At 41.5% G+C, this 15,112-nt stretch overlaps 1 protein-coding gene across 3 annotated transcripts in view; it reads left to right on the top strand.

The window, feature by feature from the left end:
- Positions 1–15,112, top strand: part of lrba (LPS-responsive vesicle trafficking, beach and anchor containing) — a 176,545-nt gene that overhangs the window by 23,193 nt on the left and 138,240 nt on the right. For all 3 annotated transcript variants that reach the window (XM_076091417.1, XM_076091415.1, XM_076091416.1), the window contains exons 2-18: positions 263–494; positions 1,836–1,936; positions 2,891–2,986; positions 4,130–4,251; positions 5,029–5,155; positions 5,863–5,982; positions 7,223–7,369; positions 7,832–8,029; positions 9,352–9,485; positions 9,971–10,079; positions 10,493–10,645; positions 11,034–11,202; positions 11,545–11,624; positions 12,340–12,402; positions 12,986–13,083; positions 13,355–13,447; positions 14,692–14,800. In XM_076091417.1, coding sequence (XP_075947532.1) covers positions 263–494; positions 1,836–1,936; positions 2,891–2,986; positions 4,130–4,251; positions 5,029–5,155; positions 5,863–5,982; positions 7,223–7,369; positions 7,832–8,029; positions 9,352–9,485; positions 9,971–10,079; positions 10,493–10,645; positions 11,034–11,202; positions 11,545–11,624; positions 12,340–12,402; positions 12,986–13,083; positions 13,355–13,447; positions 14,692–14,800 — 2,151 coding nt within the window. The remainder of the gene's footprint in view (positions 1–262; positions 495–1,835; positions 1,937–2,890; positions 2,987–4,129; positions 4,252–5,028; positions 5,156–5,862; positions 5,983–7,222; positions 7,370–7,831; positions 8,030–9,351; positions 9,486–9,970; positions 10,080–10,492; positions 10,646–11,033; positions 11,203–11,544; positions 11,625–12,339; positions 12,403–12,985; positions 13,084–13,354; positions 13,448–14,691; positions 14,801–15,112) is intronic.

Below are 15,112 nucleotides of genomic sequence, written 5' to 3'. Positions count from 1 at the left end.
GACCTGTGTTTCTCCTCTGACCTTTAATCCACTTGGCTAGCAGCCGCTCTGATGCACGATTAATCATCTGCTTAGGAGTGTGCACACACACAGTACATATGCCCTTTTTGAGACTCTTGGTTGAAATTTATTGCATTTTTTTGGGAGTTTTACTGCTTGTTTATTTTCTTCAATGACCGACTGAAACACCTTTTCTCTCACCCCTCGTCACCTTCTCTCCCTTGTTCCCTCACTCACTTCTATCTTTGCATCTCTCCTGCAGCTAGTCGGCGGCCAGTTTGACCTGGAGATGAACTTCATCATCCAAGAACCCGAGAGCATAGTGTGCATGGTGGAGCTGTTGGACAAATGTGAGCCCACCTGTCAGGCCGAGGTCTGGAGCATCTTCACCGCCATCCTCAAGAAGAGCGTCCGCAACCTGCAGGCGTGCACTGATGTGGGGCTCATCCAGCTGGTGCTCCAGCGTATCTCCACCACGGACAGCATGATCGCAGGTACTCCAGAACAGCACCTAGTGGAGAAAGAGTTCTTTCTTTTCTTTGCATAGGACACGATGTTTTCTGTCACGTTAACGCAGCATGATTTATTTTCATCTGGCTTCTCCTGAACTATGCTTGACCACGACGAGACACAATAGGAGGTGTTGTTGTACTTTCCTATCCACTCTCCCTGTCTACAATAACCTCCATATTTTTTGCATAAACCATGATGTGTTGCAGTGAAAGCGGACTCAATCATCCTGTACAGTCTCTCCCCAGAGTGTCAGTCTAGTCTGTTGCCCATCTGCAAATTAGTCTGAATTAATCCTCCAGTGTTCGGCTCAGTGAACTTTTGCCAGCTAGAACAGCGCTGGCCTGGAGGGTTTGTGCAGCCAACCGAGGGTGATCTAGCCCAGCAGTAACTAGGCAGCTGAAAGTAATGTTTACCACAGTGCAACTGCAATGTCCTCAACCTAACAATGGTACAGTAGAACTGATGCAACATTTTTATTGATACGCATTTACAACTGAAAAGGCCTCTGATATTAAGCTTTACGATTATTCACTGTTTATTTTTGTGTATTTTATTACTTTTATTGATGGTAGAAAGCTGACAGGAAATTAAACGATGTGAGGAAGGACATGCAACAATGGTCCCCTGCTGGACATTCACCCGAGGATGTTGTATTTTACGATCAATGCCTTAAACTAGACCACCACGGCGTCTCAACTTTTGCTTTTTTTTTTGTTGCATTTAAAGTAAATTTGCAGTCAGTCTCTTCCTCTCTTCACATAAAGGAGCTGTTCTGAAGTACTACTTGTTAGGACTGAATTAAACAGCTGAGCTTTAATACTTGTGTGTATCAGTATGACTAGTTAACATGGAAAAAGACCTGCCAGATATAACAGTCTGCCACTCATCATTAGATTTGATGTAATGTGGGATGTAATGTGTACATTTGAAGATTTGAACCAAGGGTTGTGTACGTGCACACTAGTCATAGATGTGTCATGCCATGTCTCATCATGAGCCAGTAATGACCAATGAAAAGAGGCTGCACAGTAGCTGGGACTCCCAGAGTGTCTTCTCTATTTTAAGTCTCATGTTTGTTTGTTTTTTAAACTTTGGTCTTGCTCACCCTGCTTTTCTTTTAAATACATCTTAGCTGCTTAACTTCTTATAGCTGTGGCTTCACTGTAATATTTAGATTAGTAAAATGCCAATAATGATTGTAATACTTGTAATATCGATGATTATATCCCTTCGGTTTTTAGCAAACTGCAGTTTGGAGCTGCTGTTGTAACGTGCCATGTTTAACCCCTGTATGACTGTGTGTGTATGTGTGTGTCTTGCAGACCTACTGGTGGACATGTTGGGCGTCCTCGCCAGCTACAGCATCACAGTTAAAGAGCTGAAGCTTTTCTTCAGCAAACTGCAAGGGGACAAAGGCCAGTGGGTGAGTCAGAGTTATGCCACAGCGATCTGTCCTGGTTGTCTGGGACCAGCATGAGGAATGTGCGAGCAACACTGCCATCCCACAGGCCAATGCCCTCGTCAAAGAGACGAGATAAATTACACGACACCGAAATACTACTCCGCAGCGTGAGGCTGTTCGTGAGATTACCAAAAAACTTGTTTGTTTTTTGTTTTTTTTGCCACAATGTTAAAAAACTTTGAAGAACATTAGTTTTATAAAATAGGCGTGTTCTTTGTGTGTGTGTGTGTGTGTTCCTATCAGGGAATAATGAACTCAAGATGTATGATAGTGGTACAGAAGATAAGTTACTACATTCAGGCAGGACCAGTGGCACAGAGGGAGAGACGGATGACGAGAGGGAAAGTAGTCCATCGATCACTGACACTAATCAAGTTGTCAAGGAAATGGGGCGAGTTGCTTTTATGCTTCTAAATTTCACCTCGCTCTCCCACTTTCAAGCAGATCTTGCCACCACTCCTCTCTTCATGTTGTTTTGTGTGAAGTATCTGGGGAGACGTTATTGATGGGATGAGTGCAGAACTTTAACAATGAAGTGCTCTGCCACTGAACACCATAAACCACAACCTTGTTGAAAATCATGAAAATATGCAGGAATGTTTACCACTCCCCCGGATTTAGCTCCAATATCTGAATTCTGTGGGTTAGAGCAACAACGTGCACAATACGTATATTATGTGGTAAATGAAGATGCTACTGAATTCTGAGTGTGCTGCTGAGTAAATGTAGCTGGATGTCAAAGTATGATGAGTCTAAGAGGTAAATTTAGAACAAGCAGAACCAAAGTTGTGCTCGCTTTTAATCATTTGTGGCTTCATGCATAAACAGCGAGTGTGTAACTAGGGTTCATATGCTTCTATGTGCATATGTATGCCTGTCTAAAATGATCCTGGTGTGTTTTCTTCTTCTCCTCAGCCTCGCCATGCAGTGAAGCTTTTGTCAGTTCTGAAGTACATGGCTCACAGGAATGGCCCCGACTCATTCTTCAGCTTTCCAGGGAAAAATGCAGCTGTGAGTATACTCCATAATGTCCACCATTACGTGGCAGAATAAAAAACACATCCCCTTTTAAGTGTGTTTGAACATAGATGATGAGCTGACAGACGTGAATTTAGAGGTTAGTGCTGGACTGCTATTTGGAACATTTCAGTACATGAGAAGCAAGATTTCCTACTAGATATTAATGCTAAATAAATAAATGTCGAGCCAACAGAATGTTTGAATAGTTCAAAGCTATTCAGCTTTGAACTATTCAAATCCTGCTTTGAGAATGTTAGTTTATTCAAAACCTCTGCCTTGTTCTTTGTCGTCCGTACCACAGAAAATCCGGCTGCACACACACCGGCTGTGCTCTTTTCCTGTCCTTCTGTAGATGCATAATTAGTTCATTTAAGTACCAAACAACCTTTATTGTGTTTTGGTTGGAGAATGAACGCGTTAAGTAGACAACATGCCCTTGCTACGCTCATTGAACAAAACACAATGAAATGCACGTAATAGAATTAGAGATCACAAAAGACTTCCGACAGGAAAACAATTTAAATATTAAAAGCATTGTTTATTCATTTCAATTACAATGTTAAATCTCTATCCAGTTTTAGTGTTCATTGCACTGGAACTTTACAAAAGCATGGCTTTGCTCATGCATGAATTGTTCACCATGTATAGTGAAAGGTGTGCGGTTGTTTTTTTCCTCTTCCTGCCACAGGGGGTATGAAGTGTAATGGCAGTACGTTCATTCGGGAGGATCCTCTCCCTTTAATGCATCACAAGTTTGAATAGTTTTATTAATGCTTTAAACGGTAAAAGTAACTCAGACAAATGGCTTAAATTGGTTTAATGTCTTCAGGACTTATCTGTAGGAGTAAAGAACAATCTGATCATTAAGTAACATTAATATTTACAAACTTTCATTTCATCAAATGTGGGTCATGCAGGAAGTAAATAGTGTATGTGGTTGCCACCTTCTTTATATGACCTCCATTGCCTTGGTGATGGTGCTTTTTCGTGTGGAAGTATACAGGTCGGCCAGATGGGTTTACCTCTGATTTGTTTGATCTGAACTCTGTTAGTACTGATCAGTGTTTGTCAGCAGCTTAATGCCTATTGTACTAACCCACAGTTCTTTGTTCATTTCATGTTTTTTCCTAACAGGCTATAGCTCTGCCTCCTATAGCAAAATGGCCGTACCAGAATGGGTTTACATTCCACACATGGCTCCGCATGGATCCTCTCAACAACATCAATGTAGACAAAGACAAGCCTTACCTGTACTGGTAGGTAACAATACCTTTCTTTGAGTAAACCTAAACCTTTGTTTGACATTTAAATGTTTAATTAAATGTAAACATACTATATATAGAATGCAGAAATGCCTCTGGGAAGTAGTGCACATTTATAGTGTAAATAACAAATACAGAGGGGGATTGCATGAAAGGTTGTGTTACATGGGTGCATGCAATTTAAGTGTTAACATATGCATGTGCACAAGTCCCCGTTATGACCAAATTGTATCTTAAATGCATTTGAATCCCAAATGCTGCAGAAGTGCAGCCTCCAGCCTCACAGATGAGAAAACGGTTGTGCGCCTCCCTCCATCTTTCCTGTCTCGTCATCCTCTGCTTCCTCTCTGAGGAGCCGAGGGTTGGTTGATCTTCTTTTCAACCAATGATTCATTTCTGTCAAAAATCTCATTTATACAACAGGGATCTGTTTAGGCGTCTGTGAAAATTATAACCAAGCTGGATGGCCAACGCGCTGCTTGAGCGAATCTGTAATAAAAGCTCATCTTCAGCCCTGTGCCCTTTTTAAAAAGAGATTAATTCACTAAATCACACGCAGGGGCTCCGAGTCCCCGGGACGTTTGGAATGATAGGACGAGTCTGTGAAGTTGAGAAATGATTGTTTGCTATCTTTATCCATTTGAGACCCTTTTTAAAGCATTAATATGATATTGGACGCTATAACCCACGTTGCCCTTGAATGTCGCCAGCATGAAATTGTGCAGCCTCCCTAAAACTGTGTTTTTGTATTTTCCATTTATTTCTTTTCAGTTTTCGCACCAATAAAGGCATGGGTTACTCTGCACACTTTGTGGGTGGATGTTTGATAGTGACCTCATTAAAAACGAAGGGGAAAGGATTCCAGCACTGTGTAAAGTACGACTTCAAACCACAGAAGGTACGAAAGGAACACGACACGAAGCACAATACAGGCACTGGTTTGGTGAACGAGGCCAGCCAAACATTCATGCACACAAAAAAGACAAAGCCTGGAAATGTCATTGTAGATGGTTCAATGTAATCATATGTCTGCAAATACATAATCAATCACTTGCACACACACACACAATAAATCTGGACCTTGCTGTAAGAAAGAACTGTCGCCTCTTACCTGACTCTTGGGAGAAGCCAAACTAGAAGGAGGAATGAGGGCAACGGGAGAGACGGATGATCCAATACTCGCAGTCCCTTCCAGGCACGGCACACACGGACGACCATTGCAGCAGACAATTTGAAACATCCTCCTCCTTCCCCTTGGGCATGAAGGCCCCACCTTACCTCAATAAACCTCATGAGGACCCAGAACTCATTTTAGCTGATTTTTCACTCTATTTTTAATGCCTTATTTCGTGTCCGGAAGAAACCATAATAACCTATTTCACTGTGGCAACATCGGTAACCTATTTTACTGGTTGTAAGGCTGAGGATGAAACCGGAAATCTAAGTAGGTGGGATCGTAGCTTGAGGGGAATCCTGAAACGTGATGGAAGCAGGCCAATTGACATGACATGCTGACTTATTGATATCTTGTGTGTGTGATTGATGCTCCACACATTCAGTAGGAGTTTGCCATTGTGAGAGTCTGCTTATTTTTGTTTTTTGCAGTGGTACATGGTGACTCTCGTTCACGTCTACAACCGCTGGAAAAACAGTGAGATTAGCTGCTATGTGAACGGCGAACTGGCTTCCTTTGGAGACATCGCATGGTTTGTCAACACCAGTGACGTAAGTAGCGACAATTTCAAACATCATTTGCTGTTTGCGAATCACCCAGTAGGGACCACCACAAGCTCACAAGATCTGAATACATTCTCACGAATAATAGTTTAAAGGAACAGTTTGACATTTTTCAAATGACTCTCATTTGCTTTTCTTGGATGAGAAAATTGATACCGCACTCGTGTCTGTCAAGGTTAATATTAAGCTGCAGCAGATTAGTTTACCAGCCTAAAGAGTGCAAACTGTGGAAGTCACTGCACCAAGAAACAGGCTCACACGCCCCCTTAAACCACAACTTTGTGTTGTTTTTACTCTTACTTTACTCATTAAACAAACAAGATATGACATGGCGGTATCGTTCTTCTCATCTAACACTTGGCAAGAAAGTCAATACGCATATTTCCCGACGCCGAACTGTTCCTTTTGATGTCGGCCATTTCTATGGATGAGTGTGTTCTGTGTGAAGCTTGCAAACCTCAAAAATGACTGCATGAAACCTCTGGCTGGCTTTTATTTTTACAATTCCACCTGCTGCTAGATCAGTGTTTGTCATGTGGGTGCAAGGTACAGATGTTTCTATCAAATATCAATTTCAGAACCAGATATTGCTGCAGGAGCGTGTACCAAAAACTGAAAAGCAAACCTCTCTCTCGGATACATCTAATCTGAGTCTTTTTCTTTCAGAGGGCTTGTGGGGTGAAACCATTCTTTTCATCTTTTAGCATGAATAGTACAGCACTACATATACACACCCTGCTCCTCTCACACGTCACCATATGAACTCTGTCACAGTCTCCAGGATTGCTTTCTGTCATGCTGTGTTGCGAGACTCTGAAATCACATTTAGTTAGGAATGAAAACGCCTCCGCAGTGCAGTTTAATCCTCTGGATGTGTCGGTGTGTCCGAAAGCAAATTAGCATCTTGATTGAGATGTGGCCTCCTCATTCTCAACACTTCTGCTTATGCATCACTGACCATAACCAGAGGAAGATGGAACATTATCATGTTAGCCACAGTATGCTTATAGTTTGAGGCTGTGTGTTGCCAATTATAGCGAGTGTCAACATGAATATGTCTTATGCCTCTGTTCTTTCTGGCTACTTTTGGTCTTTTTTTATCCTTACCTCCTGTCTTAATTCCTCACTACCTTCCTTCCTTCCACCCTGCCTCGCTTCATCTTTAATTGTCTATTTCTGTGTTTTTTTTGTTCCTTTCTTCCTACCTCCAACATCCGTCCTGCTGCAGACGTTTGACAAGTGTTTCCTGGGATCTTCTGAGACGGCAGATGCCAACCGTGTGTTCTGCGGACAGATGGGAGCAGTGTACCTGTTTGGAGAGGCTCTCAGCGCTGCTCAGATCCTGGCCATCTATCAGCTGGGACCCGGTTACCAGGTTGGAAGCCATAAAGCCCGAGATGTCTGTGCGATAGAGACATGCATCAATTTACACAGTCAAATGATTCATTATATAGATCAAAATTACTTTTATAAAGCTGAAATCTGTATTTGTTTTATATATATGGAGGAGCATTTTAAAAGGATACCTTAATGGTTGGATAAGCTTTCCATTGTCTAATGAGACGTATTGATGAGCTGTCATGTAACACCTGGCAATAGATTATATAAGTTTGATGCAGGACTCCATCAGCAGTAAAGTGAGATGACGCATGCTCTGCCATATTTGCTGTAGTTTAAGGGCAACAACATATCAAAAGTCACGCAGCCTTAAATGTAAGCACGGTATTTTAAACTGTAATTGAAATGTTTTTATTTAATTTTTGAACTTTCATGACTGCATTATGTTCTCCTCCACTAAATGTCTCCCGCTTTCCTTCTTCTACTTCCTTCTCTCCAGGGCACATTCAAGTACAAAGCAGAGAGTGACTTACTGTTTGCGGAGCATCATAAGACCTTGCTGTACGACGGCAAGCTATCTTCTTGTATTTCCTTCGCTTATAACCCTCGAGCCACAGATGCCCAGCTCTGCCTTGAGTCCTCCCCCAAGGACAACGCCTCCATTTTCGTCCACTCACCCCACGCACTCATGCTGCAGGTAATCATGCCTTTGTTGTAACACTTGCTTGTATAGCAATTGATAGTAATTCACCTTGGAGTTGGAGTTGATATTACTAGGATTGACGTTTTTTGAAAATTGAACCTGAAGTCACCATGCTGACATTAAAGCAATGCCGGTGCAAATTCATTCGTCACCTGTACGCGTGCTCCTTTCCTCCCATTGTTCCATATGTACCACTCTTTACTCTCTTTTTTTTTTTTATTTAATTTTTTTTTTTTTTTAAATTACATTTATTTTAATTTATTTTTTTCTTCCTCCTTTGCGATAATGAAAGAGGCCCAGTTGGCATCTTTTCATTTTAATAGTCTCATTAGGGCAGAGCTGCAAAAGTGTTGAGCTAGCCAGACTGCTGCAGCTGCTGAAAAGTGCCATCCTGTTTTTTTTTAACTGTGGAATTAGAGACTGAGGGTTTAGCTTATTTAGTTTACAAGTAGTTGTGCATTTCTCCTGTTAGATGTAGGTGGTGAACTTTGTGGAAATTTTCCATATGCTGCTTACAAATACACACATGCACGCACGCACACACAACTATGTCTTTTCTTTAGCACTAATTGAGTTTTCTCTCATGCCCTCTCATCAAAGAACATTATTTGTGAGGGAGACGCACAACATATGCTTTCTCCACCACACAAACGTGCATGCTAACACACACACACACACACACACAACTAAATGCCTGACCCTGACCGTAGCCTAAACCTTATTCTGACCTGAACATTAATACCAAGTCTGAACGCTCAAACAGGCTTTTGAAGGACTCCAAAGTGAGGACTGGCCAAAATATCCTTGCTTCACAAAGATAGCTGTACAATTGTCCACACACACACTGTGCATAGTGTGAAATATGAATGAATATGTGACCTATATTTTCAGCTTTGCTATGCCATGCTCAAAAATTCCAATCCTATAGAGAGGAAAATGTTTTGCCAAGCCTCTGTTGATGTCGCAACATAAAACAACACTGACGCACCAGACTGCTAAACATTTAAAGCAAAAGAAAATCTTCCTACAAATGAAAACAAAACATTGTGATTTACCCTTTCAAGCATTGAGCATGTCTTTTGGCAATGGTTTGAGGACTGATTAGTGGTCAAAGATTCAAAAGGTCCATTGCAATTTGTGCCCGTTAGGGTAAAAAGCAGACTGTAGCGGCATGAAAAAAAGAATCACCGTTTGATTTGATTTTCACTGTGCAACTACTTTCAAATATGTCAACAAGATGGAACTAATTTAGTGCACGAAACTGTGATCATCAGAGCAAATATCTGTGTTGCCCACTTGTGTGTTTGTTCCTGTAGGATGTGAAGGCCGTGGTGACTCACTCAGTCCAGAGTGGCATACACTCTATCGGAGGCGTGCAGGTCCTCTTCCCTCTGTTTGCACAGCTGGATTATTGCCAGCCTTCCAGCCAAGAGCTGGACACCTCTGTCTGGTAAACACACACACACACACACTGACTGTATGAAACATGTTTATTAAATTGTATCCTTCGCTATCTCAGGATTTCATATTATGCATCAAGCCATGTGATATGCATGTAACAAACTCAGTATTATTTTCTATTTATTACCGATGGCTTTTCAGGTAACACTGCCGTCTGTCAACAATGATCAAATAGAGACCAACAGTAAGATTTTAAAAGCCGTTGCAAATTAGGTTTTGATGTAATGCCGAGCTCGAAAGTCGTGAGGCCATCTCGCTTATGAATTTGCAACGTTGTTGTATGCGCTGCCCTCAAGGTGATGCAACTAGAATCTGTCCTAACGCATTGGGGACACGACACCCTCATTCAATCACGTTTCATGCACGATATGCCCTTCACAGTCAGGGCTTCGTCAGCAGCTTCCATAGATTATTGTCACTGTCTAACTCAATATCTCTCTCTCTCTGTCTCCGTCTGTCTGTGGGCCCTCTTAGCTGCACTTTGCTATCCTTTGTGATGGAGCTCTTGAAGAACTCAGTGGCTATGCAAGAGCAGGTCCTGGCCTGCAAAGGCTTCCTCGTCATTGGCTACACTCTGGAGAAGGTGAGACAAACACAAATAGGCTCAGCTGGCTCAGAAATGCACGAGAGAGCCATCCTCCCGTACCAGCAGATGCACGTAATGAACCCGGTGCAGTAATACAGCTGATCTGGATTCCCTTAACGCCACAAACACAGGCACACACCCACACCAACGCTTAATACCAGACAGACTTTGTTTTCCCTCAGCTGTATTTGGAGGTCACAGCTGGCTTGTGTGCTTGTTAGGCAGAAGAGGAGCTCCTCCTCAGCTTTCTCTGCATGTGTCCTTTCCCTCTTCTTTTTGTGTTGCACCTCATTCACCCCTTCTCTGCTCTCTACGCCTTTTGACTCCTCACTGACAAATCACCCTCCTTTTTTTGTCCCCCCCACCCTCCTATTGTGGCACTTTATGTCCCCACCCTGTCTGTTCTCCAGTCTTCCAAGGTGCATGTGACGCGGCCTGTCCTGGACATTGCGCTGGCCTTTTCCAGATACCTTAGCAACTTGCAGAATGGCATCTTGCTGCTCAAGCAGCTGTGTGACCACATTCTGTTCAACCCTGCCATCTGGATCCATGCCCCTGCCAAGGTAATATGAATACATATATATACACACACACACAGCAGCACATTCTTATGCATTTGGTAATGTTTGTAAAGATGGAGATATACACATGTAGATAGGACACACGCATATCGGTTTCAACATCCAGACGTGCGCACTCGCACAGACCTGCACTGTCGTCATCGCCCTCTCTTGCTCTGTATGGTCTTGTCCTACATTTTATTTTCAGTGTTTCAGAGTTCAGCTCAGATTTCAAGGTTTTCCCTCAACCTGTGAGTCAGTGATTGCTATTTAAGTGAGAATGGCTTGTCTACAACCCTGAGGGGCTTAGAGGCTAGGACACACTAAAGACCAAATGATTCCACTCAAACTATCAAGCGTGTGTGTTCATACGTGCTTTTATCTTTTGCAGGTGCAACTGAGTCTCTACACTTACCTAGCAACAGAGTTCATCAGCACAGTGACCATCTACAACACCATCCGCAGGGTGGGCACTGTACTTCAGGTCATGCACACCATGAAATACTACTACTGGGTCATCAACCCCCAGGACCGCAGTGGAGTCGTGCCCAAAGGCCTCGGTGAGGATGCATACTAAATGCTAAAATATACTCTAATGTTGTGCAGTAATTATCCACTACTGATGTACTTTGTTCTCTCTTCTGGCTTCCTTTCAAATATATGTACAGATCATACATGTAAAGGTAGATTTCACATGTACACACAATTAAGGACGCACACCTATAAACACACTGTGAACACTCACACTTTTATCACTGCCCTTCAATTGAAAAATCAACTTGGCTTTTAAAAGAAACAATAGATTGATCATGATGATTTCTTGCCTCGTCCTCGTGAATCGTGCTCAGTTACTCATTAACCAGCTACTTTCAACAGCCATTGTTTGCCGTTTGGGTTTTCAGATGGTCCAAGGCCGAACCAGAAGGAGATCCACTCTTTGCGAGCCTTTCTGTTGTTGTTTGTCAAGCAGCTCATAATGAAGGTACGTCCATGTTGCCAAAACCCCAAAACCCAGTATCAACAACCAAAATAGACTTGAGTCACTTGAGGAATCTGGCACATTTGAATGCCGATATCATGTGTACTAATGGTACCAGTGGCAGATTTATGTGTCTATTTATGTTGTTGCTCTCTGATTGCGGTGGAGTTGTAGCACTTAATATGCTGAAGAGCAAACTAGCTGCTGCTTTAAACAAGTGTAGTTAACTCTTAGTCAACCCACAATGCTCCTTAGATGTCAGCTTGGTGATTCAAGATTTTTTTTTTTTTTTTTGATGGGTTATTATAATGGTATGATGTGAGAATAGATATTGCTTGGAGGTTTTGTGTATAGTGCCATTGTTGTATTCCTTATTTAGTTTTTATGTCATCTCGTCATTTTAGAGTGAAATGAGCAATGAATGCATTTCCGTCTTTGGTCATCAAGTTGTCATTAGTTGGGATTGTTTTTTTTGTTTTTTTGTCTTGTGTGTGAAATGTCTTTGCAAAGCACAGTCCATCCTAAAAATACAGTCATTTTATTAGGATATCTGGTCATATTTACAAATACTGTGATGGATTTAATATCCCGTTTGTCCCAAGTTTTTTCAGTGGGCCCCATGTGCTGATGTCTACATGTACTATCTGGTGTAGGGGCGTGAAACACAGAGAACCCTAGAGAAACAATTATGATCTGATCTGTGCAATTATATTTCTAGGACCACGGAGTGAAGGAAGATGAGCTTCAGAGTATCCTCAACTACCTCCTTACCATGCATGAGGTAGGCGTGTGCACTGCTGTTCATGCAGCACTGACCAGCAGAGACCTCACCAGCAGATGGCAACATAACTCCACTGTACTGAGTCCTCTCAGCGTATGAAATGCAGAGCAAACGCAGACAATTCCTGTTGCTAAAGGCAGCATCACTGTTCCTTGTTAGTTTTCCATGTCTGCCAGTTAGACGTCCTGACAGACGTGGTTTTGTTTACAGTGGAGTGATGCATAACAAATGAATCAGTCAGTAATGCGGTGAACCTTGTAAGAATTCAGGGTGATTACAACATTGCCTGGAAAAGCCACCGACATGTTGCAGCCCTTCATTTTATAGAGCGCATATTGTGATTCTTTAGTTGAGATGCTTGTGATGTAATCCAGTATTTCTGCTGGACTTTTTTTTCTACCTTTCCTTCTGACATTATTGCTGCTACTGACGCCACTAAACATCACAGGAATAACTAACCCTTATAATTTAAGATGTCCTCATGAAAGCCCACTGACTTCAGCTGCACTAGATGCAGTATTTTTCACACTGCTTCATGTTTACATCATAAATAGCCTCGAGTCCTTTCTTCTCTCTCCCTCAGGATGACAATCTCATGGATGTACTGCAATTGTTGGTGGCTCTGATGTCTGAACATCCTGGGTCCATGGTGCAGGCCTTCGACCAGCGCAACGGGATTCGGTAATGATCACCGTTTGTGTTATTTGCTGATGTACTCAAGAGTTTTCTATGTTTTTGCTCAAAGTGTAATGTTTAAATTTGTTAAGTTTCCTAGTGTTTTATGCAACTCTTTAGATTGTGGATCTGTTTTAAAAAAAACAGGTTCATTTTATTTAGAGAAATTTTGTCAAGGAATTCCACAAGTGTGTTAAGTGTTTTTTTTTTTTTTACTTCAAATGATATATATATAATTTGATAATTTACTGTTTGATTTAATTTGCTTCCTCCACAGTGTGATTTACAAGCTTCTGGCCTCAAAAAGTGAAGGAATAAGAGTGCAGACCCTCAAAGTGATGGGCTACTTTCTGAAATACTTGCCACCAAAGTAAGTACAGTCACAAGCTAACTGTACAGAATGGTAGTTTGGGGGCACCCAGGGAGCTTCAGCGGCCTGTTTGAATCCGGCCTCTTGCTGCAAGTCGTCCACTATCTCTCCCCTTTCCAGTATATATCCGTCTTCTCTATAATAAAGGCAAAATGACCAAAAACTATATTTTAAGAGAGTTGTAGTTTGGAAAATTTCTGTTCAGTCTGAATTAGAAATTTCAAATTATATACAAAAACCCACCGTTTCAATAGTAATAAAGGGATTAATAACTAAAAGGGAAATTGCTCTGATGTAGATTATTGATTTTATAGCTTTCATTCTACAAAATCCTTTTCTGTTTCTTATGCAAGTTATTCTGGTTTTATGTAGTTGTTATACATTTTAAAACACTTATGATTCCTTATAAGGACAGAACAGCTGTAAAATATTGAAGTTTGCAGAACAATCTCAATAAACAGCTAAATTTAAATAACACAATCAAAACAGTTTCAGGTACTGTTAATTCTCTATCAAGCTGCAGGCCTCACTGTCTAAATCTACTAAAATGAAAAAGTGAATCATCATGCATTTAACCAGCCCTTCTTTCCTGTCATTTCGAGCATTCTTTAGATGTTTGTGTCTCTTCTGCATTGTCTTTTTGTCTCATGATATCCAGTGCAGCTCCTTTAATAAAAGCTCTTTCTATAACCTAATAATCTGTGCTCCAGATCACATCTCTCCAATTGCCCAGCGTTATTTTGGGTGGTAATGCATGATGAGTGTCTGGTCATATTGCATTATTATTTTCACTAACAACCCTGAAGCTGAAGTAGAGGTACCAGAAAGAACTCTCGCTCTGTCTTGGTATCGTTTTTAAGCTTTATGATCCAGATGCAAGATTGATGGTGAGACTATCTGCAAACAGTTCTTTAGCTGAGCTGATCCTTGATCACAGATGAAAGGGTTGATGAAAAGAGTTTTCTGTGAAGAACTGCTCTTACTTAGTCGGCAGAGATTCTCTTTTTCATTTCCTCCATGTCAAATGTCAGCTGGAGCTCAGCTGATTTATACACCTACAGATGTCAACCGCTGCAATAATCTGACTAATCAGAAACTCCTTGTTCCTGTCGTTTCTGAAAATCTATGGCATCTTAAGGCATTTTTAATATAATTTAATATAATGTTTGAGATAAAAAAAATGCATTGCTTTTCTGATACTGATATTTACTGACTGACCTTTGACCTCCTAATATCCCGATCAGGAGGAAACCCGAGGTCATGCTGGGTCACGGCCTTTTCTCACTGCTCACCGAGCGCCTGATGCTCCACTCCGGCCAGTTCACCATGACGACCTACAACGTGCTCTTCGAGGTGAGTCCTCAGCAAACGTACACACTCCAGGCCTCGGCATTCACAACTGAAATGATCTTCATAGACGTACAATAATAACCTCCGTGTTCAACTGCATGCAAATATTTACTTTGTTTGCCCTTTTAACTAATCTTGTCTTTTTCTAACTTCCATTAATTTTTTTTTTTTCATTATTCAATCTGACAATTTAATGAGTTAGCTGAAATATAAATTGTGTGGCTGACCACCTGCAGAAACCTAATTTGACTATTATTCATCCGTGTACTATGTGATAGTGAAACGTACACATAGCTTTCTGTATCCATAGTGTGG

The sequence above is a fragment of the Anarhichas minor genome, unplaced genomic scaffold, assembly GCF_050575085.1.
Source record: "Anarhichas minor isolate MPS153535 unplaced genomic scaffold, ASM5057508v1 ptg000014l, whole genome shotgun sequence".
NCBI lineage: Eukaryota > Metazoa > Chordata > Actinopteri > Perciformes > Anarhichadidae > Anarhichas > Anarhichas minor.
This window is presented reverse-complemented; position numbering and strand designations above follow the sequence as displayed.